This window comes from Lactuca sativa, chromosome 5 (genome assembly GCF_002870075.4).
Source record: "Lactuca sativa cultivar Salinas chromosome 5, Lsat_Salinas_v11, whole genome shotgun sequence".
NCBI classification, from domain to species: Eukaryota; Viridiplantae; Streptophyta; class Magnoliopsida; order Asterales; family Asteraceae; genus Lactuca; species Lactuca sativa.
Window position 1 is genome coordinate 88199140 of NC_056627.2, and position 26721 is coordinate 88225860.

At 35.9% G+C, this 26721-nt stretch overlaps 4 protein-coding genes across 24 annotated transcripts; all 4 read right to left on the reverse strand.

The window, feature by feature from the left end:
- Positions 1–5104: 5104 nt before the first annotated feature.
- LOC111902904 (protein PHLOEM PROTEIN 2-LIKE A1) lies at positions 5105–6402 on the reverse strand. 4 transcript variants are annotated; one of them, XM_023898715.3, is made up of 4 exons: positions 6245–6377; positions 6131–6167; positions 5851–5966; positions 5105–5680 (listed from the first exon to the last, which is right to left on the reverse strand). In XM_023898715.3, exons 1-4 carry the CDS (start codon positions 6274–6276, stop codon positions 5314–5316), a joined length of 552 nt encoding a protein of 183 aa, XP_023754483.1. In that variant the 5' UTR covers positions 6277–6377; the 3' UTR covers positions 5105–5313. The 4 variants fall into 4 exon arrangements, with proteins under 4 accessions (XP_023754483.1, XP_023754482.1, XP_023754480.1 ...); XM_023898714.3 differs by having other exon boundaries at positions 5851–5969; XM_023898712.3 differs by lacking the exon at positions 6131–6167 and having other exon boundaries at positions 5851–5969; positions 6245–6402.
- A 123-nt stretch (positions 6403–6525) lies between these two features.
- Positions 6526–9031, reverse strand: LOC111902908 (uncharacterized). Of its 2 annotated transcripts, none has more exons than XM_042902496.2 (8): positions 8683–9031; positions 8489–8529; positions 8320–8390; positions 8090–8134; positions 7884–7992; positions 7538–7629; positions 7141–7246; positions 6526–6940 (listed from the first exon to the last, which is right to left on the reverse strand). In XM_042902496.2, the coding sequence occupies exons 3-8, from the start codon at positions 8383–8385 to the stop codon at positions 6849–6851; spliced, it is 510 nt and encodes a 169-aa protein (XP_042758430.1). In that variant the 5' UTR covers positions 8386–8390; positions 8489–8529; positions 8683–9031; the 3' UTR covers positions 6526–6848. The 2 variants fall into 2 exon arrangements, with proteins under 2 accessions (XP_042758430.1, XP_042758431.1); XM_042902497.2 differs by having other exon boundaries at positions 8309–8390.
- Positions 9032–14254: 5223 nt separating this feature from the next.
- Positions 14255–15852, reverse strand: LOC128125840 (protein PHLOEM PROTEIN 2-LIKE A1-like). Of its 2 annotated transcripts, none has more exons than XM_023898711.3 (3): positions 15598–15852; positions 14985–15100; positions 14255–14817 (listed from the first exon to the last, which is right to left on the reverse strand). In XM_023898711.3, the coding sequence occupies exons 1-3, from the start codon at positions 15706–15708 to the stop codon at positions 14448–14450; spliced, it is 597 nt and encodes a 198-aa protein (XP_023754479.1). In that variant the 5' UTR covers positions 15709–15852; the 3' UTR covers positions 14255–14447. The 2 variants fall into 2 exon arrangements, with proteins under 2 accessions (XP_023754479.1, XP_023754478.1); XM_023898710.3 differs by having other exon boundaries at positions 14985–15103.
- Positions 15853–16030: 178 nt separating this feature from the next.
- LOC111902902 (uncharacterized) lies at positions 16031–21576 on the reverse strand. Of its 16 annotated transcripts, none has more exons than XM_042902484.2 (18): positions 20706–21576; positions 20532–20581; positions 19899–19996; positions 19764–19808; positions 19619–19659; positions 19408–19489; positions 19257–19301; positions 19084–19140; positions 18865–18924; positions 18631–18758; positions 18239–18491; positions 18008–18074; positions 17716–17786; positions 17557–17646; positions 17360–17468; positions 16983–17074; positions 16577–16682; positions 16031–16295 (listed from the first exon to the last, which is right to left on the reverse strand). In XM_042902484.2, the coding sequence occupies exons 2-18, from the start codon at positions 20557–20559 to the stop codon at positions 16204–16206; spliced, it is 1464 nt and encodes a 487-aa protein (XP_042758418.1). In that variant the 5' UTR covers positions 20560–20581; positions 20706–21576; the 3' UTR covers positions 16031–16203. The 16 variants fall into 16 exon arrangements, with proteins under 16 accessions (XP_042758418.1, XP_042758420.1, XP_042758424.1 ...); XM_042902486.2 differs by having other exon boundaries at positions 19899–20208; XM_042902490.2 differs by having other exon boundaries at positions 20519–20581.
- Between the last annotated feature and the right edge of the window lie 5145 nt (positions 21577–26721).

Sequence of the window (26721 nt, forward strand, 5' to 3'; positions counted from 1 at the left end):
CGGTGCCGAGAACCTTGCTTTGCTAGAGGTTGTTTGGATTGATAGGAAAGTGACTTGGAGAAGTCGGAGCGATCCTTGAGGAAAGTACGGATATATGTGGAAGGTAGTATGGGCCCGTACTACTAGAAGCAGAGGATCCGTACTCGAGTGAAGGAAAGTCACGATGATACTAGGAAGCTTATAGAATGTAGGATTCTTCGGGTATGTATATTCTGATGGTTTAAATGGTTTATTTTCAGTATATTGCTCGCTCGAGGAGGTTCTGGTAGTGGTTTTGGTGCCGATGATGGTTCGGGTTCAGGCTCTGGAGCTGAGTTTATTGATGATCAGATGTGGGAGTTCATTTCATCAGAACTTACCTACAATATTATTGAGCAGAATCCTGTGATCTTCGGTACAATCAAGGAAGGTATTAAGGAGATTTTGGATGAGTGTTTGGGCGCTTTTCGTTCTGAGATGGTGGCGATGGTGGGAGCCCACTCTTAGATCATATTCGAAAGGCTCATGTTAAGGATATGAAAGAAGAGCATCGGAAGAGCGAGTGCATAGTGGGTAGGTGACTTCCTTCGATTATGATAGCCGAGGATTATTGACCATTCATCGGTGGCTGTGGGTTCCATATTGGGGTGGTGCACGTCAGGTTTTGATGGATGAGGTGCACAAGTCGAGATTCTCTATTCATCCCAGAGCTACAAAGATGTATAGAGATCTTAGGCTTGACTATTGGTGGTCATATGTGAAGCGGGACGTGGCCTAGTATGTGGAGAGGTGCTTGACTTGTAGGAAAGTCAAGGTCGATCATCAGTGACCTCATGACAAAATGGAACTGCTGGGTGTTCCCGTATAGAAATGGGAAGAAATTATGATGGATTTTCTCATAAAATTTTCTCGGACAGCGTGCGGAGTGGATTCAATATGGGTCATCGTGGATCGATTGACCAAGAGCGTGTATTTTATTCCGATCCAGGAGAGTATTTAGTCAGAAAAGCTAGCCGATATCTACATTCGGGAGGTGGTGGCACGACATTGGGTACCAGTTTCAGTGGTGTCGGATAGGGATGTCCGGTTTACTTCCAGGTTGTGGAAGAGATTCCATGAGGAGTTGGGTACTCTTCTGCACTTAAGCACGACTTTCCACCCGTATACTGATGGTCAGAGTGAGTGGATTATCCGGACATTGGAGGACATGTTGCGGGCATATGTACTGGATTTTGGCGGTAGTTGGGATACATATCTTCCTTTGGAAAAATTTTCATATAACAACAATTATCACACCAATATTGATCGGCCTCCTTTTGAGATGCTCTATGGGAGGAAGTGTAGGACCCCGATATGTTGGGGTGAGGTCGGTCAACGGGTCATGGGGAGTACGGAGGTGGTACTCAAAATGACGAAATTGATTTAGCAGGTTTGTGGTAGACTTTAGATAGCACAGAGCCGAAAGAAGAGCTACACAGATAGATATTGGTCAGACATGGAGTTTCAGGTTTGGGATATGATACTCCTGAAGGTGTCACCTTGGAAAGGTGTCATCCGATTCAAGAAGCGGGATAAGCTAGACCCCAGGTATATTGGTCCTTTCCCGGGTATTATCCCGGGTGGGCAGGGTTGCGTATCGATTGGATCTGCCAGAGGAGCTCATTCAGATCCATAGCACTTTTCAAGTCTCAACTGCAGAAATGTTTGGTTGATGATTCCGCAATGGTTCTATTGGAGGACATTCAAGTGGATGATCATATGAATTATATAGAGAGACTGGTAGCGATCCTTGAAAGGAGGACGAAGACTCTACAAAACATGGTTGTGGATCTCTTGAAGGTGCAATGGGAGCACTAAAAGGGTTCTGAATGGATGTGGGAGCCAGAGGACGAGATGAGGGAGCATTACCCAGAGTTATTTGTGGCAACAGACTTCGAGGACGAAGTCTAATTCAAGTGGGGGAGAATTGTAACACTCGATTCAAGGTAATTTTCAATTTGATCATTGGTGTGTAATTAGTTTGCAAAGTTGTTCCCTAAGGGCATTTTTGTAATTTTTAGGAGGGGAGTGTGTACGCTGGACATACCTCTTGTAAATGGGACGTACGTAATCAGGGGACAAAACCTAATTTTAGGGTTTGGGAGGGGAGTTAGACGCTGGACATACCCAAGTTTTCCTTTTTACCGGCCTACATAGCCTCTTTCGTGTCCCATTTCGAAACCTTAGCCCATTCCAAAAGAGAGTCGACATTTGTGTATGTTTTAGTGTGTGTTTGGTGTAGCTCCAAGAGGAAGAATCTTGGTGGAGGAACATTTATCAAGGAGGAGCTTGTAGATCCAGATTACATTCATCATTTCCAGCTTCATAGAGGTATAAAGCTTTGACCTTGCTCATTCTATGCTTAGATCTAAATCTAGTAGAGTTTTGGTCACTTTTTGGTCCCATGAATGAGATCTAGTGGGAATTTATCACTCCAGAAGTTATGAGTTGTTCATGTTGATGTTTACAAGATCCCTAGTCCATAAAGTTAGCATTTTGGTGGTTGGGGATCAACCATGCATGAGTATATGTCCATTCGGTGAAAGTAGGATGCTAAATCTAAGGTTTGACTCCATTGGAGTCATGCAAAGGCACCAAGTTAGTGACTTTATGGATTAAGACGTTCTCCAAGGTTTGGATCAAGAATATGGACATTTGGTCTTTAGCATTAAGTGCTTAATGGGAAAAATGGATTAATGGGGGCGTACAGAAGCGTACGCGTCTGGATCCCCGACTCCGTGTAGCAACCTTGTATGTCGGGCGTACTGGGGGTACTCTTAGCATACTCGACTAGGTTGGGCTTTTGACTTCTGGGCTACCATTGGACTTTAAGGTTTTAGGCCCTTGTTAGGCCACAAGTATTTATGATATTGGGCCACTGTTAGGCTTTGGGCCTTCACGAATTTGGGCCCATAATGGGCCTTGATTGTCTTTTAGGAATTAGACCATTATTGGGCTTTTTGTGCCATTAAGTTTGGGCCACGGCTATTGGGTCGTTTGAGGGAAGGGTAAAATGGTCTTTTACCATGAGAGTTGGGATTAGTTGATTAAGTCCCAATTATGGTTTATGACCTAATTATTAATTAGGGTTTTATTTGATTGGTTAGTGTGGGGGCTCTCTAGTGTAGTAGCCCGAGCATTTATTCGATTGTCAGCAGACTGAGGTGAGTTTTTTCAATATGCTGTAGGATACTAGGGTTGAATGTGCTTGTTATCTTCGTGACTCCTGTTGTATGTCTGTATGCATGTGTGCTTGTTTGCTATATGTATGTAGGGTGAAATAGAGTTGGGGTGAAATAGAACCGGTATAGCCTTGTGCTGATACATGAGTTGAAATAGACTCGGGGTGAAATAGACCTGGTACAACCTTGGGCTGACATATGAGTTGAAATAGATTCGGGGGTGAAATAGAACCGGGTGTGAAATAGACCCGATATAGCCTTGAGCAGACATATATGTATGGTATGCGGTATTTTAGGGAACTCATTAAGCTTTGTGCTTACGGTTTGCAGTTTATGTTTCAGGTACTTCCGGTTCGAAGGGGAAGAGCTCGAGATGATCACATTGCATACCATGATTTTCCGCTTATTTAACTCTGGTGTACTTTTGGGATGTTTATTGACACCTTCTGAATACTTTGTGGTTTGATAAACATGTATGATTTAATTTTAGAAAAAAGGTTTCGAGTTTTGGGACGTTACAATTTCATTTTCGTACCAAAAATGGTTAAAACCTTTAGGCCCTAAAAACGGATGTTACAATGCCCATCTGTGATTTTACAAGTCTTTAATGCATAAATTGTGCATTAAAAACGTGTACAATTACAGATGGGCATGCTATATACGATTTCATCACAACCATGTACAAGTTTTGATGTGTAAAGTACAAGTTTTTAAAGCATTAAATATTATGTTTTGTTATAATGGTGATGTTTTAAACAATATCTAGTAAAATACATACACAATAACTAGATATTTGTTAAGTTACAACATTATTAGATGGAAATCCATTTTCCGCCACGAGATAGAATTAATAGAGCTTGAAAATATGAAAATGAAGTTAGTTTTTTTTTTCTAAGAGTTTAAATACATCGGGCTCATGAGGCATAAAATCACAACCCATTAAGCGAAATCGTTAGAGATGAGCTTCCATCTACGATTTCGATGGTTATTTTGGTAATTTCTTGCTATTCATAGCAAATGCTTTAAGAATTTTAGTTTAATTTGTATTTTTTCCCCTAAAAAAACTCAACAACATATTTCCTTTCATTTCTTTCCTTAAAAAATCTCAATGACACTCTAATCTCTTTACATCCTTCCTTTTCCTTCCTTAAAATAACTCCAAAACATTGCTAATATAGATAGAATGAGTAAAAATCAAGAGTTGACATAAAAGTGACTTTTAGCTAAAAGTTAAGGGTTCAAGTCTTCTTGGAGACAAAAAAAATATAAATTTAAGAATAGGATAATGGATGCGTGTGATGGTCATTTAATGTTTTTTTTTTAAACAGCAAATACAATATATAATAACCAAAGCAAAAGGCTATGCTTAGCAAGAAGCTAAAACGCAAAAGTAGTACAAGGATCTTAAAAGGAAATTGCAAACTATTTAGAAGACAACATTTACTAAGATGAAGAAATGGCGAGCAACACCAATCAACCCAACTTCCATATCCATTACTACTCCTGTGGTTGTACCATAGAAACGATAGCGAGATGATATTATCAGCTACTTTTGTGTAAGAAATTCACAAATCCTTGAAAATTCTATCATTCCTTGCCCTCCATATGTTCCACAGTAGACACGACAATATGGTGCCCACGACTGTTCTTTTCCTTGGTCATTTAAAAAAAATAAAATAAAAATATAGACGATTAAATAGCAAATATGACGACTCATTTACAAGCCCAAATAGGAGTGTTAGTATATTGAGATCCGCATCCGTTATATACAAGTTGGAATACGTGTTTCCATTAAACTCTAATACACATGTTAATTTCAAAGCACACAGCCCTAATAGACCATCTAATAAATAAATATGATTGAATCAACATCATTCCAAATTAGGGACGTAAGCACTTTATACTGCACCTCAATACACATCTTATTTATAACACAATACACAATACATTAAAATAGTAAATACAATCTAATCAGTATCAACTAGTACCCAAATTTGATGCATGGAAATATTGGGAATCCTCGTCCATTATTACATAACAAATATATATAGTCCGATAAGTAAGTATAGAGCCCAACAAATAAGATATTTCGAGTATTCCCAACTCCCAAGTCTCACTTCTTTGGTCGGATGACCACACCTTTGAAGACTAAACCTGTCTTCCAATTCTCTTTACTTTTAGTCAAACTGAACTCGATAATTCCATCGTTTTTTGGTTCCACCATAAACTCACCCACCTGAATCTCAAACCACTGCGATCTTGGCTTTTTAAGCAAGCTTTCTTCATGTTCTTGTTTGTTTCCGTTTGGAAGGATGAGTGTGAAAGTGACGGGAGCATTCCACCCACGACTCTTTTCTTTAATCATCATCACAAATACAACTTCATAATTCATTCCTGCTGTTAAATTGGCTGTGTCAAATTTCGACTCCACCGCTAACCAACAAACCATTAGCAATTCCGCAACATCTATAAATACCTCACTACATAAATAAAGGAATTATTTATTTATTTTTTGCATTTACCATTTCTGATCAATATAATTTAGAAAATAGCAATATATTTTAATCTATTTGGTTATTTATTTATTTATTTATTTTACATTGTACATTGATAAATAAATCTGGTCGACTCATGTGCATGTAAATATCACCTTGTTTCTTTAATGCTTGGCCAATCCCAATAACGTTTGTCACTACCCCATGAGACTGTAAAGTCCCTTGCAAAAACCATGAAGCAGTTGCCAAATGTTGCCTTGTCAATCCAATACTTCTATGTCAACCAAACAAAGCACATTACTATTTACAATAATTGACGAGGGCATTATTGTCATTTACCATAATACGAGTATGTCGTATTTACTATTTACATTACATATGATTCTACAGCAAAATATTAATGATATCACCAAGTTTTGTCCTTGTGGTATTTACCTTATATGGATATGCTGCATAACTTTCATTTATCGTCCTAGTAAACCATTTCCAAATAAGTGTAATATATGCTAAGAAAAAAGGGAATAGATTGAGATGGAAGGTAAGGTCTACCTTTCTATTTTGGTTAAAGAAGACACCAGCATAGAGGTCTTCCATTGGGGACTTATCTATAACAGCATCTGCATTCTTGAGAAGATCTTCCTCCCATTTTGATAGTCCCATTTTGATATTGAAATGGTAATTGATAAATTACTTCTTGGGAACCCCATTTTGTAAAGGAGTAATCAAGTTGGCCACTTAAGGAATTGGATTCAATTCATCACTCTAGAGGAATCTTATGCTTGGGCAATGTCATTGAATTAATGCTACTTATTCTCGTCAGGAATGTTTTTGTTTTTGGATTGAGTTTTTATTCTAAAGGTCCTTTTGTCTTGAATGTTTTTTGTCAGATTTTTTATTTATGTATCACAACATCCTTATAAAAGATGGTGTCTTCCCAACTTGATTAAAAAAAACATACCCACGACCCTAAAACCTACAAAAACTCGAATCTCTTATTTTCTTATATAAATAACTAGTATAAATTATGGCCTAAAATCAATCGGTTGTGAAATCTTAAATAATAAGACAAAAGTAGTTAGGCATTAAGTTTACAGTAAAAAGTCTTGAAAAACACAAATGACACAAACTTAATTATGATACAAGCCAACTGATTTCATGAAGCATATGCCACATCAGCAGAAGAGGTGTCCATGTCATTCAATCCCAACTCCTCGTTCTGTTCCCATGATCTCTCGTATTCATCAACTGAAATTTTCAAACATTTTTATCAAAAGCCAATTATATGCACAATAACATATCACAAATGTTGCAAAATCCATAGCAACCTACTTTATTTAAAATAATAACCATATTTCAATTCTTGTGAAAATGTTTATTAAGGAACAACGTCACAAACCAGTAACCAAAGAAATTGTTCCAAAAACAAAAAAAATTTAAAAACTTACAAGTTAACTGAAAGTCGTCTTTAATATCATCAGTTGTTGGTGCAATGAAAGAGTTTGCCAGAGCATCGTCTAAGATCAATGTCCAAGTTTCTTCTATATTCAGAAGCTAAACAAATTCAAAGATGGAATGATTAATACCTATAATGATAACAATAAGAGTAAATTACATTTTCGGTCACTAGTATAGCAAAATTTTGCAACTTTGGTCCTTATGACTTTTTTGGTCCTTGTTAGAATGAAAATGACTGTTTTTGGTCGCTGAATATAATTTTTGTAAAATATTGGACCAAAATTGCAAGAGAAAAGTTTTTGGGACCAAAGCTGAAAAAATTAGCTATACTCAGGGACCAAAAATGTAATTACTGTAATGATAATTACATGATTCATAATTTCATACCTTGAGGAGTCTGGCTTTAAAGTCGAGCCATTTGCTTCTTCTATCCTCATCAAGACTATCTCCAAAAGTGAACCCGTGTACTCTCTCAAGACCTGTAATTATTTACAAATCATAATCACAAACAAGCTTATTTATTTTACCATATTTTGCCACCTTTATAATTACAAAAAAGTAAAATATTTTAAACATAGTCTTAGGGTCATTTTTATATCATTTTACATATTTCAACTAGTTTTATTACCAATGGTCTTTTTTTTTCCAGGTAACAGCTAGCTTTTTAGTTATCAGCTAGTATCAAAACCCAAGCTGACAATTTGTCCAAAAAAAAAAAAAAAAAAAAACTTACTTTCGTTGATTTTGGTGACTAAACCTTCGACAGTTGTCACAAGGCCTCCTAAATTGCCACCTGCAAGCTCCAAATCAATCTCCGGGATTTTTACACTTGCAGTGACGGACTAAAACACACCAAACCATTTTGTTAAGAAAAACACAATTAAATTGACAATTTGTTCCATAAATTAGGAAAATCTGATTTTGATTAAAGTCGCATACCTTAATTGTGGCTGTTTCGGATTTTACTACTTGTCGATTAAGCATCTGCAATGAAAACTCCAGTCAAACAATGAAGTCAAATGAAAGACTGGGGAATTTCTTTTGTATTAAATTACTGAAGTTGGAAGTACACAGATCATTCATGAGAAAACTATAACAGTATCACATAACAAATTGGAAGATCTTATTTTCTGCAAATTTAGTTCACTAGACAACAACCTTTTAATCACCTGATGAGAATTCCAAGCGATAGCAAGACCCTCGGGGTTGTATCTCACCAGCAAACTGCACCTCATTGTTCCTTCATAAGAACAGAACAAGAACATAAGAGAGCCTCTTTCAACTAAAATATTGAAGAAAATCCATGAATTGCGACAATTAAAATCAAAATCCACACACCTCTCGCCACAATGAGGACACTCGAAGGCTGACAATAAGATCTGCAAGGCGAGAAGACTTTGTTACGAACAAAATTCATGAAACATACAGCTAACAGCTACAACAATAAATTGTGAAAGCAATTATAAGGCTACTTTTGGAGTAAATATGTGAATAAGCTGAATACTTAGCTATAAGAAGCAGATAAACATTACCTTCCTAAAGTGTGGAATCAAAGTTAATAGACATCTCGTTATCCCCTGTCACTCGATGCAATTGAAGTCCATATCAGCATCAAAGAACTTCCACTGTAATCATCTTCATACATGTGTATTCGCATACAAACTTACATTTTCACGGCATCGCATACAGAGGCTCTCAACCTGGTACAATGGAGCGTCGTCATCATCGGTAGAAACAGCTTCAACAACAGACCTCACATCCATTACTGTTGAATCGTTTAATGTCTCCGTTAATAATCTTCTTTCGAGTATGTTAATTGATGGAAGAAGTACACGGAAAAAAAAGCGATTTTGTGGGAGCTGTGAAATTTGAAAACAGTTGGGAAGGAACCTCTAGAACAGGCACGAAGGTTGCAGAATGCTCCTTTTTAAACGAACTCGCCGTCATATTTCATCAACTTCACAAACAGGTCCTTTTCTTTTGAGTTTTGACAATGTAACAAAAAAATTAAGGAAACTGATTTTTTTTAGTAAATTACACGGATGGTCCCTGTAGTTTGGGTAATTTGCGTGTTTGGTCCATAACTTATTTTTAACTCGGATCACCCCTATAGTTTGGTTTTGTTATGTCGTTCGTCCCTATCCGGCTTAGAATGATTATTTTGCCCTTAATAATATATTTTAATTTTATTAGTCCTTATTTTATTATTTTAATTATTTTTAAATAAAGTAAACTATTAATATATTGTTGAAAGTGGGACCTACCGGTCCACCCCACCTTAATCATCTTCCCTTCCCGGCACCATCTCCGACCATAGATCCAGTTCTCGGCACCAACTCCGGTCACCGCTTCCGGCCACAAATCTGATACCACATAAATCATCACAAACTAAACACAAATCCAACCATAAATAATCTATGTAAAGTTCCACAATAAATTTGAAATACATTTAAAATCGAACCCGTACCTCAAATCCCAAACCAAAATCGTTGATGCAAACGTTGCAGATATAAAAATCCCACATACAATCCAAAAGTGAATCAACACACGAGACCAGATTATTCTATTAAGACTCGATAGTTTGATCGGTAATTTCAAAATTGTTACAAAAAAAAAAAAAAAAAAAAAAATATTTGATTCCTTCTACTACAGCCCTTATCGTGTTCAAAGTGATGAAGAAGATGATGCTCCTTTTACCAAAAATCATCTCAAGGAGCTGAATGTCAAACTTGATACTCTCATGGCCTCTTCTTCCTCTCACACTCCCAATTCTGAATCTGTTATTCAGAAAATGCTTGACTCCTTTGTCATAGCACATGAGGCTTCCATCTCTCGTGCCACAGCAGCCATTACCGCTTCCACCAAAGTGTGTACCGACGCGACCGAAAAAGTCGAAAAAATAATTCAAGATGCTAACATTTTTCTTGAGTCCTTACAGGGAGTAGCTGCCTCAAATGCTTCTAAAGTGACCAACTCAATAACCAAGCTCGAAGAAGCATTTGCTGCTGAGAAGCAAAATTTTGTCACTCTTCCCCAATATATTCTAAAGGACAATGCTGCTCTTCTTTCCTCTCTCAATGACCGTCTTACCAAGCTTCAAGATGACCTCACTATGGAGAACTCATTGATGGATGACCTTGCTCGCAAGACCACTCAACTCAAGACCAAAAGTCTTCAACTTTCTCAGGCGAACAACGAGGTCAATCAACTTCGCTCTGAAAGGGTTGTTGTCAAGAGCTGTGTCTCCGACATCCACACTATTCTCTTAGGCGTTTTGGAGGCTCATGACCCTATTCTGACAATTTCTGTTAGACGCCATCTTGCTGACAAATTCCGTCCTGCACTTGGGATGTTGAGTCGCATTGAAGGTGTTTCCGAGGCGATGGTACCTCCAAAACAAGGAGGAGAAGGACTCAAATCGTCGTCTCAACCTCCTTCTAAGTCTCAACCTCCTCTCACTTCCCAGCCAGAACAACAGAAGACTGAGCATGCTTCAGGTTTGGGTCTTAAGGGTAAAGGCAAAGGTCCAATAGTGGATGACAACGATGGGGAAGAGGAAACAATCATTGATGCCTTGAAGCGAAAGGCAAGGGAAAGGGAAATCGATCTCAACGCCAAAATTATGAAAGAAGCTGAAGAAAGAGAAAGGAGATTAAAGGAGGCTCGGGATCTCCTAGAAAGCAAGAAAACCCTCTTTCCCTTTTGGACGTTGGAAAAGCTGCTCAAAGAAGCCGTTGACTCTCCTAGCACTCATTGGCTTGAGCCAGTAGTGTCTTTGGACTGTGAAAACACAAAGGGTTCACAATTTGACATGTCTATCACTCGAAAGTCGTTTGTGTTTCACTGCTTTCTTCCCTTCGCAGAAGTCCCACATCCAGACCCGAAGGTTGATCGTGATCTCATCGACTACTACTTAGAGTTCACTTAACCGCAATATATCACTTGGAGCGCCCAGAAAATCATCACAGTTCGGGTCCTTAAGCCTCAAGAGCAGGAAAATTTATCAACGTCAAGTTCAAAGTCACAAGAGGTTCGGCTTTGTCTAAGCATACCTTCTCTCTTGCTGATCTACCCAATCTTAATCCTCATGATTGGATTGTCCTGCACAACATTTTACTCTCCAACCCAGTTGAGTATGAGCTAATTATTGATCATCTTAAAAGATTGTTAGTCTGCTACGTTCTGGAGGTAGCTAAGATGGATCAAGAGGTCGCTTCGGTTCTCAGAAAGAAGCCCACTATTCTGCCAGTTGGTTCTGCAAGTGATGTGAACAAGATGAAGATGGGAAAGATTGATCTGGTCTTAAACTCTGTGATGTTCACCAAACAGGATGGTAAGAAATGTATGTTCGCCTTAACTGATAAACATCTCTTCACTACTTCGTGCTTGGAGTAAGTTCTGGGGATTATTCACAAATGCAAGCAGAACAGTGAAAGCGACAAGAAGTACTTCACAGATATGATAAGATGGTATATCCACTTTCGCCATGCCCTTCTTGCTGTAATTCCTTGTTTGTTCAAATTGGTGAAGCGAACTTCTGCTAATCAACGAAAGTGAAGGTCTCGCCCCAATTGACGCAAAGGGGGAGATTGTTGGGATTATGATGTTGCATCTTGGGCTCGTTCCTATTAGCCCAGTTTTGTAGCCGGTTTTGGCCTGTCCAACCGTGCATTATTTTATTCTAGGGTTTTAGTATTTAAGGTGCATGCATGCATCCTTAGTAAGTAACGCTTTAATTATTTTCTTATCAAAGTATTGTAAAACCTAGCTCGCCTCTACAGTGGAAGTTCTTTATCGAGCTCTGCTGAGGCGTGACTATATTTGAATCATAAGCTTCATATTGATTACGTATTGTGTTCTTAATCGTATTGTGATTGAATTGTTTGTTCTTTATCAATATACCTGTGAAAGATCTAAACGATCAAGAGATTAATTCTCTTTAGGGTGAAATAGAACCGAGCGTGAAATAGACCCGATATAGCCTTGAGCTGACATATATGTATGGTACGCGGTATTCTAGGGAACTCATTAAGCTTTTTGTCTACGGTTTGCAGTGTATGTTTCAGGTACTTCCAATTCGAATAGGAAGAGCTCGGGATGATCACATTGCACAACATGATTTTCAGCTTATTTAACTCTGATGTACTTTTGGGATGTTTATGGATACTTTCTAAATACTTTGTGGTTTGATAAACATGTTTGATTTAATATAAAAACAAAAAAAAAATTGTTTTTGGGTTTTGAGACGTTACAATTTCATTTTCATACCAAAAATTGTTAAAACCTTTAGGCCCTAAAAACGGATGTTACAATGCCCATCTGTGATTTTACAAGTCTTTAATGCATAAATTGTGCATTAAAAACGTGTACAATTGCAGATGGGCAATGCTATGTACGAGTTCATCACACCCATGTACAAGTTTTGATGTGTAAAGTACGAGTTTTTAAAGCATTAACTACTATGTTTTGTTAAAATGGTGATGTTGTAAACAATATCTAGTAAAATACAAACACAATAACTAGATATTTTCTAAGTAACAACATTATTAGATCGAAATCCATTTTCCGCCATAAGATAGAATTGATAGAGCTTGAAAATATGAAAATGAAGTTAGTTTTATTTTCTAAGGTGGCGTTTGGTTCATAGATTTTTTTTAAAGGAATGGAATCTGACAAATGAATTAGAATTTGAAGGAAAATGAATTGGAATCTGATATGTGTTTGCTTGACATGAAATGTAATCTATTTTATGTTTGGTTTGTTGATTTGTCAAAGGAATTGGAAAAAAAAAATATGTAATATGACCAAAATACCCTTTTAGTGATTTGGGGTTTGTATGTTTTATGTGCAACTTTATGAGCTCACTCAGCAGGGGCTGACATTTGTATCTTTTCTCTTTTGTGCCTTATGATTGGTGCAGACAGTTTAGAAGACTGGCCTTGGTGAGAGGGTTCTTATGGGTAGTAGATTCATATTAATGATACCACTCTTGGAGACGTTTTGATTCTTTACTTTAAAGTACTTTTGTTTACGTTTTAAATGGATTGGAATTATGTTTGAATTTTTGAAGTAACGTTGTGGTTTTGAAAATGTTTTGAATTAAAAACTAAGTCTTCCGATAACGTGTTTTGTTAAATAAATTTGTTAAAAAGAAAAAAAATTATGGTGAAAATCACGACGTTACAAACATTTTTTAAAATACAATGCTATATTTTTAGACATTTGTATAAAAATAAATTATTATGTATTCTACTTTCGATCATCTGTAATCACAAAATGAGGTCAGTCACAAGCAATAGAAAGTTTGATATTTTTTAAATAAGTCTCATTTTAGCATTATTAGGGCTGGCAATTCTCGACACGACCCACGATACGACCTGCGACATGATACGAAATAAATGGATTTTGGTTGAGTTTTTCAACCTGCCATCCCGTTTATTAAACGGGTCATATATGGATTTCTCAAAAAATAAATGAGTTGACCCGCCAACCCATTTATATTCTTAATAAAAGAATTATTTTATTTTTATGTATCAAGTATTAATATTTAATAAATATTATATAATATATACCACTGATTCATAGACCATTTGACTGTTTTGACATTTTGACTCGTGGTGGATGGTCTAAGGTCGTAAGTCTTAACCTATAAGGCTAAGTCTGTAACATGTCTCTATAAATGTTTTTTAATTTTCATTTGGATGTTTAAGACTTAAATTTCTAAAATTCGGACCCACGATCCCGCCAACCTGTGAACCCGTATAAATAAATGGGTTGGCGGGTCATATATGGTTTTATGTTCAAAACCCGCCAATCCGTGACCTGTATATTTAAATGAGACGTGTTTGAGTTGGCATATTTTAACCCGCCAACCCGCGACACACCAACCCGAACGCGACACGATTGCCTAGCTTAAGCATTATGCTTACAGTTTCATATTAAACTTTTATTTTTAATAAACTCATATGATACACAGGTCCCACACTTAATACACGGATACCTAAACACTTTATACTGAACCTCAATACACATCTTATTTATAACACAATACACAATACATTATAATAGTAAATACGATCCAATCAATATCAACTAGTACCCAAATTGAAAGCAATGAAATATTCCTCATCCATTTATAACTTCATATAGAAATGGAAATTAAGCTTCATATCGTATCCCTGTTCAATGATCATTATAATTATAAAACCCATACCATTATTACATAACAAATATAGTCCGATAAGTAAGTATAGAGCCCAACAAATAAGATATTTCGCGTATTCCCAACTCCCAAGTCTCACTTTTTTGGTCGGATGACCACACCTTTGACGACTAAACCTCTCTTCCAACCCCCGGAATTAGTTTCTCCCAACATGAACTTGATAATTCCATCGTTTTTTGGTTCCACCATAAACTCACCCACCTGAATCTCAAACCACTGCGATCTTGGCTTTTTAAGCAAGCTTTCTTCATGTTCTTGTTTGTTTCCGTTTGGCAGGTCGAGTCTAAAAGTGACTGGAGCACTCCACCCATCACTATCTTCTTTAAGCATCATCACAAATACAACTTCATAATTCATTCCTGCTGTTAAATTGGCTGTGTCAAATTTCGACTCCACCGATAACCGACTAACTTGTAGCAATTCCACAACATCTATAAACACGTCACTGCATAGACAAAGGAATTTTTTATTTATTTTTTGCATTTACCATTTCTGATCAATATAATTTAGAAAATAGCAATATATTTTAATCTATTTGGTTATTTATTTATATTTTTTTTCATTGTACATTGATAAATAAATCTGTTCGACTCATGTGCATGTAAATATCACCTTGTTTCTTTAATGCTTGGCCAATCCCAATAACGTTTGTCACTACCCCATTCGACTGAAAAGTCCCTTGCAAAAACCATGAAGCAGTTGCCAAATGTTGCCTTGTCAATCCAATACTTCTATTTCAACCAATAAAAGATGAGGGCATTATTGTCATTTACCATAATACGAGGATGTGGTATTTACAATTTACATTACATGATTCTACAATTTACCTACACAGCCTATAACAGAATATGAATGCTATCACCATTTATAAGAAAAAGCCTAAATAACAAGGTTTATCATTGTGGTATTTACCTTATATGAATATGTTGCATAACTTTCATTAATTGTCTTTATCGTCCTTCAAACTACCTTTTGGTCACGGTTTTTGTACCATGAAGCGTGGTTAAGTATCATGTATAATGACCATTTTACCCTCGGCTATACCATGTATGCCGAGGACATTTTTTTCATTTACCACCAAAAAACAGAAAACCAAACTTGTATACCATTTCCAAATAAGTGATATGACAAAAACATCAATTTACACTAGAAAGTAGATATTAATGGTAATATATGCTAAGAAAAAAGGAATAGATTGAAGATTGAGATGGAAGGTAAGGTCTACCTTTCTATTTTGGTTAAAGAAGACACCAGCATAGAGGTCTTCCATTGGGGACTTATCTATAACAGCATCTGCATTCTTGAGAAGATCTTCCTCCCATTTTGATAGTCCCATTTTGATATTGAAATGGTAATTGATAAATTACTTCTTGGGAACCCCATTTTGTAAAGGAGTAATTAAGTTGGACACTCAAGGAATTAGATTCAATTCATCACTCTAGAGCAATGTCATTGAATTAATGTTATTTATTCTGTTCAAGGATGTTTTTGTTTTTGGCTTGGGTTTTATTCTAAAGGTCCTTTTGTCTTGAATGCTCTTTGTCAGATTTTTTTATTTATGTATCACAACATCCTTATAAAAAATGGTGTCTTCCCAACTTGATTTAAAAAAAAAAAAAAAAAAAAAAAAACATACCCACGACCCTAAAACCTTCAAAAACTCGAATCTCTTATTTTCTTATATAAATAACTAGTATAAATTATGGCCTAAAATCAGTCGGTTGTGAAATCTTAAATAATAAGACAAAAGTAGTTAGGCGTTAAGTTTACGGTAAAAAGTCTTGAAAAACACAAATGACACAAACTTAATTATGATACAAGCCATCTGATTTCATGAAGCATATGCCACATCAGCAGAAGAGGTGTCCATGTCATTCAATCCCAACTCCTCGTTCTGTTCCCATGATCTCTCGTATTCATCAACTGAAAATTTCAAACATTTAAACAAAAACCAATTATATGCGCAATAACATATCACAAATGTTGCAAAATCACTTTATTTAAAATAATAACCATATTTCAATTCTTGTGAAAAATAGTGAAACATTAAAGGAACAATGCCACAAACCAGTAACCAATGAAATCGTTTCAATAAACTTGCCATGTATCAACAAAAATAAATAGAAACTTTTGTAACAATTTACTATTTAGCAACATTGTTCCAAAAAAAGTTCATAATAATAATAAATAAATAAATAACTTACAAATTAACTGAAAGTCATCTTTAATATCATCAGTTGTTGGTGCAATGAAAGAGTTTGCCAGGGCATCATCTAAGATCAGTGTCCAAGGTTCTTCTATATTCAGAAGCTGCAACATATCAATGACAATAATTAATACCAACAATAATAATAAGAGTAAATTACATTTTCGGTCACTGGGTATAGCTAAATTTTGCAATTTTGGTCCTTATTTGATGTTCTTGTGACTTTTATGGTCGTTGTTCCAATGAAAATGACTCCTGAATATAATTTTGTCCCAAAAACGTTACAGAATCTCAAATGAGGACCAAAATTGTAAGAGAGAAGTTTTTGGGACCAAAGCTGAAAAAAAGGCAACACTCAGGGACCAAAAATGTAATTTACTCTAATATAACTACATTTTTCATACCTTGAGGAGCCTGGCTTTGAAGTCGAGCCATTTGCTTCTTCTATCCTCATCCAGACTATCTCCAAAAGTGAACCCGTGTACTCTCTCAAGACCTGCAATTATTTACAAATCATAATCACAAACAAGCTTATTTATTTCACCATATTTTGTCACCTTTTTAATTGAAAAAAAGTAAAATCTTTTAAACATAGTCTTAGCGTCATTTTTATGTCATTTTACATATTTCAACTAGTTTTATTACCAATGGTCATTTCTTTTTCCAGCTAACAGCTAGCTTTTTAGTTATCAGCTAGTATCAGCACTTCAAGCTGACATTTTGTCAAAATGATTAAAAAAAAAATAAATAAATAAAAAATAAAAAATAAAAAAAAACTTACTTTCGTTGATTTTGGTGACTAAACCTTCGACAGTTGTCACAAGGCCTCCTAAAGTGCCACCTGCAAGCTCCAAATCAATCTCCGGGATTTTTACACTTGCAGTGTCTGACTAAAACACACCAAACCATTTTGTTAAGAAAAACACGCACTAAATTCAAAAAAAAAATGTCATTGATTATTTATGTATATATGGATACCTTTATGACATCACGGCTTAAATCATTAACATTTCTCACAATCAGTGTGACTTTCTTTCCTTTTGCAGGTATAGCACCACCTGCCTTCAGCTGCAAGAAACTAAGCAAATGAGAAAACTTGAAGAACAAGCAAAGAGGTGTACAAAAATAAATACAAACCTCAGAATTTCTATAGCCACAAGCATCACAAGTAGATGCCATCACAATCACTTCTTGGAAGTATGGAATCTCTTGCCAAAAAGTCAAGCTAAACAAACCTTAAAAGGGACACATGCACAAAACAGCAATGTACTTTCCTTTTTTTTTTATTGTAGCCTTGTATTTTCAATTTATTTACTGTAAAAAAATCTACTCATTATAGCAATATCATGACATGGCACAAGTCACCAGCTTTTTAAGCCATGTCATTGCTGACGTGGCGAAAAAATTTATGAACTTAAAAAAAGGATACTTGTCACAAACATCCGAGTCTCACATCTAACAGCACAAGCACCACATGTTGATGGGAATGTCATCACCTGCTCAAAGAAAAAATTACAAAATGGTCCCTCAGTATTTCTTTTTTTGCCAGTTTGCTCCTTATTTCATAGTTTCTTAACATGTTTAGGTTCCTTTTTTCAGGCAATGTTTAAATTCAGTCAGTTTTCTCAAGAGGGCAATTTGGTCTTTTTTTTTCCAGTACCTCTTCTGGTGCAGTATAGCGAAAAAGAGTTTCAGCAAATTCTGCAGTGTTACCCTGAGCAATAGCTCGCCTACCAGCAACTGCTCCAACTGATCCGTGGGGTTGAGATGTTTGATTGTTTTTGTTTGATGATTCATCATTTTCATGTTCTCTTGTTTGTGATTGGTCAACAAGATATCCAAGTGAGGCTTGTTGATCATGAGTTCTCTCATAGAAATCAATAGTTAATGATGGATCCATGGATGGAGCATACCTGTTGCAAGAAATAGCATTTTACTTTCATTTATTTGTTTATTACTATAATTTATTTATTATAGCATACTACTTTACTATATATAATAAACAAATCAATAAAAGTATGCTGCTATTTTTCAGAACAAAAAGAAAATTACGGGTTCTCTATAAAGCTGTTGCCAGCAGGATCGTCTAATATGAAGGTAAAAGATGAATTCCCTGTTGCACATGCTCTTAGTTTTAATATGAACTTGTCTATAGCTTCAGCAGTCTGAGGATCAACTTTCTGTAAAAAAAAAGTCCAAAATCACTGAAAATTAGGTCATCCCAACAGTTAACAATGGAAGCTATGTTGAAAGAGGGCATTGATCATGTGCAATCAACTGGCAAACCTTTCTTTCTTCTTGAAGTGCTTGTAATTCATCAGCAGATCGGGCCAAAATTCCTTCAATCTGAAAGATATACACAATACACTTCCAATCGATATCAATAGAATTAAGTTATTTCTATTTTCTGCCTAGGGTGTAATGGTTGATGAACTAGGAAGTTCAAATTAAGAAGATTCCAGAAGCAAACTGAGATTAATCCGAAAGAGGAAAATAAGGAATTACCGTTGATAGAGATCCACGTTGTGACTCGGGAGGAATCTCAAAATCAAGTTGAGGTATCTACATATACACAGATGTAGGGAAGAAAGCACAATCAAATTGACGATTTGTTCCATAAATTAGGAAAATTGGATTTCGATTGGTGATAGTCGCATTGAGAGGATAAAGTCGCATACCTTAATTGTGGCTGTTTCGGATTTCACTACTTGACGATTAAGCATCTGCAATGAAAAATCCAGTCAGAAAAATGAAATATACAAATACTTTTATATGAAATTACGTAAGTTGGAAGTACAAAAATCTTATTTTAGTTCACTAGACAACAACCTTTTGATCACCTGATGAGAATTCCAAGCGATAGCAAGAACCTCGGGGTTGTATCTCACCGGCAAACTGCACCTCATTGTTCCTTCATATGAACAAGAACAACACAATAAGACATTTAATATAGCCTCTTTCAACTAAACATTCACCAGCAACTTTAATGAAGAAAGATCTATGAAATGCAACAAGTTAAGTAAAATCAATATCCACACACCTCTCGCCACAATGAGGACACTCAAAGGCTGACAACAAGATCTGCAAGGCGCGAAGATTTGTTAAAAACAAAAATTCATGAAACATACAGCTAACAGTTAAAACATTAAATTGAGAAAGAACTTGAAAGAAGCAATAAAGATTACCTTCCTAAAGTGTGGAATCAAGGTTAATAGAAATCTCGTTATCCCCTGTCACTCAATGCAATTGAAGTCTATATCAGCATCAAAGAACTTCCACTGTGATCATCTTCACACATGTGTATTCGCATACAAACTTACATTTTCACCGCATCGCATACAGAGGCTCTCAACCTGGTACAATGGAGCGTCGTCATCATCGGTAGAAACAGCTTCAACAACAGACCTCACATCCATTACTGTTGAATCGTTTAATGTCTCTGTTAATAATCTTCTTTCGAGTTTGCTAATTGATGGAGGAAGTACACAGAAAAAAGCGATTTTGTGGGAGCTATGAAATTTGAAAACAGTTGGGAAGGAACCTCTAGAACAGGCAGGAAGGTTGCAGAATGCTCCTTTTTAAACGAACTCGCGGTCATATTTCATCCAAATTTACAAACAGGTCCCTTTTCTTTTGAGTTTTGACAGCCGTAACAAAAAAAAAATTAAAAAATTAAAAAAAAATGGAAATTGATTTTCTTGAGTAAATTACACGGATGGTCCCCGTGGTTTGGGTAATTTGTGCGTTTTGTCTATAACTTATTATTTAACTCGGATCGTCACTATATAGTTTAGTTTTGTTACGTCGTTCGTCCCTACCCAACTTAGAATGACTATTTTGCCTTTAATGATATGTTTTTATTTTATTAGTCCTTATTTTATTATTTTAATTATTTTTAAATAAAGTAAACTATTAATATATTGTTGAAAGTGGGACCTACCGGTCCACCCCACCTAAATCATCTTCCCTTCCTGGCACCATCTCCGGCCATCGATCCAGTTCTCTGCACCAACTCCGGCCACAAATTCGATACCACATAAATCATCACAAACTAAACACAAATCCAGCCATAAATCTATGTAAAGTTCAACAATAAAGTTGAAATACATCTAAAATCGAACTCGTACCTCAAATCCAAAACCAAAATCGTTGATGCAAAGGTTGCAGATACAAAAATCCCACATACAATCCCAAGTGAATCAACACACGAGACCAGTTTATTCTATTAACACTCGATAGTTTGATCGGTAATTACAAAATTGTTACAAAAAAAAAAAAGATTTGAGATTTAACAATTTAACAAAGGGGACTCATGATTCACCGCAGCTGCATCAAATTTTTCCCTTTGGTTTTGCCATTTTTGTGGATCGGATGGATCTAACTTGAAGCTTCCAGTTGTTCCCCATCACATGTTCTCCTCGAAACATTTGATTTCTCGTCGTCACAGGTTCACCATGGTCTGCCATTTTAAACCTTAGATTAAAATTCTAGTGAAGAAATCAAAACCCAGAAATTGTTGGTTGATGTGGTCGTTAAAAGTCGGACGTTGGGTCCCTTGCAATAAGTTGCTTCTTCTTGTTGGCTTCAGTGCCATGGACTTAAGGTGCGTTGTGGGTGTCGTTGGTTTAGAGGAGAAATGCGACAGATGATGGTTGGGTGGTTCACTGGTTTAGGGTAAAAGGGGGAAGATGATCGGAAGGAAGAGTTAGCAACATCTTTCCCTTGAATATAATCGTCAAACGATTGTTTGAAGTTTCTACTCGTCGACGGCAGCGATTTCAGTGGAACAGGGGAGGTGGCGCTGGAAAGAGAAGAAAAGGAGGAAGGGAAACTGATGTTGGTCCGATGGATTAGGTTTTCATTTCATTCTTTACTGATACTAGAGAAAGAGTGGGCCAAACCAATTAAAACATTATATAAGGGTATATCAGCCATTTTAAGTCGGCTAGGGACCAACAGCGTAACAAAACCAAATTATAGGGACTTTCCGAGTTAAAAAAAAAAGGTAGGTACCAAACGCATAAATTACATCAAACCACATGGACCGTCAGTGTAATATACTTTTTTTAGAGATAATATCATTGTAACCCTACAACATTTTTTTTTTGGTTTAAAATGTCCTTAATATTTTTTTTGCACTCCTAAGGCATAAAGTTTATTCCAGGGGTTAAAAAAAAAGTCATTAAATAATCGAAGGGGCCAGACGATTTTTTTCCTTACTTTTGACTTCCATAAGAAGGCTAAACCCCCCCCCCCCCCCCCCCCCACACACACACACACACACATAGATTGGATTTTAAATTTAAGTAATTGCATGTTTTACACTGGGACTCAACGAGTTGGAGGCCCAACTCGTCGAGTAGACTGGATTCTGGACGCGAGTTTTAAGTAACCTACTCGACGAGTCGGGAGCCCGACTCGACGAGTAGGACTGCCTGGATGAAACCCTAATATTTGGGGTTTACATCCTATTCAACGCCTTAACTTATCCCATTTCAGCCTCCATCGTCTCTCACAAAACAGGAAAGCCCTAACTCGAAACCCTAAAGTATTTGGAGTGTCCTTGAGCCATTTTTGTGTGTTTTTGGTTGTTTGAAGCTTGAAGAAAGAAGTGGAAGCTTGGGGGTTCCAGAAGAAGCAAGTGATGGGTTTTGGTCCTAAGAACATCCTATGTGCTCATACAAACCCTAATGTTTGGATCTAGGTTTCTCTATTGTACATGCAAGTTATCCAAGACTATAAACCCTAATTCTATCATTCAAGTAATCATATTAACATGAGAATAGGTTTAAGATGTTACCTTGATTGTTATGTAGCAATAACAATCTCAAATCTCCTTGTATTGACTTTAGAAAGCTTAGAGTCACAAATGTCACTCCTCTAATGGTTCACAAGCACCATAAGCAAGAGGATGAAGAGGAGAGAGGATGGAGGCTGCCCAAAATGTGTTCTAACCCTAGAATAAAGCTTCTCCACGTTTTTGGGTCATAAGGGTCTTATATATAGTTAGGCAATTAGGGTTATCTAACAAGGAAACCCTAATTTGGATGTTTAAGCCCTAAGCAACCCATGGACTCCTTTAATTAGGGCCTTGGACGATTTCCTTATGGGTTTCCCCATAGAATTCGTCCACTCCTTAATTTAAGACAATCCATGGCCCAAATTGCAATTATCTTATAATTACAATTCCAGTCCCTTAAGTTTAATTAATCTCTTTTAGTCACAAAACTAAATACCAATTAATTATTGACTAATATTAATTAAACATTATGATTTCTCATTTAATATATTATTCTCATAATATATTAATAAACCATATTAATCATTTCCCTCCATAATTCATCCTATCAAGTTGCTTTGGTGAAGGCAACCCAAAAGGACCATGCACCATCGGGTCAAGTACATACCAAAACAGTTATGGACTTAGACACTAATCCAACAGTCTCCCACTTGGATAAGTCTAATAACTATTATGCGTATGACTTCAAATCCTGATCTGCAATCGTAGCTTTCCAAAGTCGCTGTCAACTCTGATCCCATCAGATACGCATGTCCTTAGATAAGGGATCATATATTCCTCCATTCTAGATATCATATGAGACATGATTTCAAATCATTCTCTTTGTACTATTTCTCGAATTCCGATTTATGATGACTGAATAATTGAACAAATCAAATTAGCCCTAGCCCGGCTGAGCATTTACGTTTGTCATCACTAAATCATCGAGGGGCCCAAAGATATCGCTTTTATCCTACTTTGAATAAAAGGAACGGATAAACTTTGATACAATGTTTGCTTGCACTCACACACCGAATCACACACAATAATATGTTCTATAACACCAAGTTACTAGTGCGTTTACATATTATCAATGTGCAACCGATTTGCAAGATACAACTCACACATCTCGGTTTCAAGAATATAAGATGTTATCGTCTCACCAATCACTCGTGATACAATCCATGGAGTGATCCAAGTGAGCGTGGGTTTACTCCAATGCTCAAATCATATTCGTAAGCACTCATGAACATTGCAACAAACATTTGCTTATGTCTAATACTTTTCTAGACATTCCACACACCAATTCACGACAGTCTTCATTCATATCTACTTCCATCATATGAACGACTGTGGCCCGTTCGAATAATTCGATTATTCTTAATAAATTCAATTATTCTGGAAGTCAAAACATGCAAATGTAAAACACAAGAATAATACTAATCCCATATGGCCTCAAACCTTTGAGTATAAATAAAACTCCTTTTATTTATCACCATATTGATTACTCATTATTTGTCGTTTCGGGTAATCAACTTCTTACTTGAATTATTACACTTGTCCCATGCTCCTAGCACGCACACAATGTTTACCTATGGTTCTTACTTTGTGAAATAGATCAAATTGAACACATTTCCAATCATTCTCATTTCACAACTCCAAATCCTTTTTCATAAGTGTAAGAATATCAAATTCTTGCCACTTATAGAATATGTTAGATTCTAACATTTTCTGCAATGATCCTTTCGTAATGTCACTGCACCAAAGTCACAAAGACTATTGCCAATGATATTACAAAGTTCTCTATTGGAGATTGTTACAAGACAATTCCTTAGATATGATGTCTCTCATTCAAAGTACATTCCTTTGAACACCCTTTGCATAAAAGTTTCTAATCTGGTCATAGATTTTCAATATCCAATTCTCAATATGGACACGTTTCCATATTTTCCATATGACAACTCATTCCTAATAGAATCTTATCTATTCGTAATGATGTCGATATGGTCCATCCAATATGGAAACATTTCCATAATTTCCATATGACAACTCATTCTTAACAGAATCTTTTCTATGTCGATATGGTCCATCCAATACCATGCTTCCAACTATTCACAAGCGACCAATCCTCGTCAAACTTTGGATTGTCCTTTGATATTTGTTTAATTATTTTAGTCAAAACCAATTCTAGTCCCTTTTCCCTCTAAATGCGCTCGACATTTGGAAAATTTTAGAATGGTCAAACATTAAAGCATTTGCAATCGATCCTATACCCGAAGCGTATGCGACACGACGCATAATGTTTTATTTGCTATGTTCTCAAAATTCGAATTGTGAAGAGGAATGTCGTAATCATAATCGAAATTTTAAGAACACACTATGTACCCTTGACTAAATTTATTAACATTTCTCAACCTAATCCTTTAGATTTGAAATGAAGCATAACATTCTCTCCCTTAATTATAGCAAAACAACTATTTCATCCTTACAACTTTGCAAAGAATGACTCTTGTTTTCTATAATTAATATTGCCAACTTGCAATACGTGCCTTAATAATCATACAATCATAACATTTATGCTCCCACTATCATGATGATTATTATAAAACATAACACTTATGCTCCCACTAGCTTCGACATGTATTCATAAACATCTTAACTTCCAGAAAGACAATACATATTGAATTTCTTAAGTCCATGTTTCTAATACTTAATGCTTTGATAATCTTTTATCAAGGCCTTTTAAACTTATACACCTTTGCCTTAGATAATTCATATGTGTGTCTTAACAATTAAGACTAATTGCCAAACCTCACAATTCAAATCATGGAAAGGGATACCGTAACCATAATCGAATTCGAGAATGCAATTTTACAATCACTATCTTCTTAAAATCTTTCTTAGTGAAAGCATTTCCTCACAATCATTTTCATGAAGGAGGAAATCTTATGACACTTAGATTTAAACGGTGTATGTGTTCCTATCCATGTGAATTTGTTAAAACCAAAGTTTACGACAAATTCAAACTCATATGGATCGAACTTTCTTAATCTTGATTTCTTGCCTTCATGGTAGCACAACTGCCCACCATGTCTTCCAAGTAGTTAAGCAGCTCACCCTTTCCTATCAATGTACTTTCCATTGATCAAGGTCCTTTCCTTTTATGCATTCAAACGAGAACTCACAGGACTCACATGCATAATTAACTCAATTGGATTGGCACAGAAACAAAATAATGTCAACATGATAGGTTGTAAACCTCAACTCGTGTGCTAGTGATGATCGATAAGGTTTATTTGATTTGTTCTTGAAACCTTTCAAGACCATTAAGACTCCCACTAACTCCTTGACATATAAGATTCTCTTGTCAAAACATTTCTTGACAAACAAATATTCAAGAGTTAGTGTAGCTTTTATCAAAACTCTTCATAAATTGGTCCTAGTTGGTCTTTGTCTTATCCAAGACATCACAACTTTCAACATTTGATGAATGTTACAAACCTTCTTAATACTTTTCACTCAATGTCACAATCTTAACTTTAAGACTTGTTATTGGAACGAAGTATGATTGACTTCTTGATTTAACCATTTCTTCAATCCTTGATTCCTCTTCTTAAACATACAATTGTACTAAGACTCAGTTAAAGGATCAATTGAGATATGGTTCTTAATCATTAAGACCTATCATAAAGCATAAAAGCTACTCTCCCTTCTTCTTAGAATGGAGAAACTTTTATCTTTCTGCCTACTTGATTCTTCTTATTCGTTCTGCTATTGATTTAAACCTTTTTTAATCAATTCAGAATTAAACTTAATCTTGTAAGTATAATCATATTTACTAAACCTTTAGTAAATTATGACAAATATTTTGTTACTCTTATGGTGGACTTGATCAACACGCAACTTTGTGTATTCGATCTCCTAGTCCTTCACTTGACACTTTGTCAGTGAATTAGTCTAATTTCCAAATATGAAATTTCTCATTCATCGTGCAACCAAGTTGCATGATTCCAAGTTTCTGTCCGATTGAAACTTGGGCGATGAGAAACTCTCCCTATTTGGTAAACTCTCGACTTTCCATAAATAACATAATAAGAACCAAATCCATTATTGCTAAACATCAATTTTTCATATACGCCATTGCAAGGATAAATAAATAACATAAAATCAAAATTTATTTTATTGCGGAAAAAATTTGTCCTTACAATGCAATTCATTGAAAAACTATGCTAATACATCTTTCTTAGCAATCTAATTCTAACTCTAAGTAGTAGCTCAAGAATCTAATCTTCAAGTAATGCGATCAAAATCCATTCCTTCATGGTTAGATTCTGCTCACTTCTTCCCTTAAGCTTCCTTTCTTT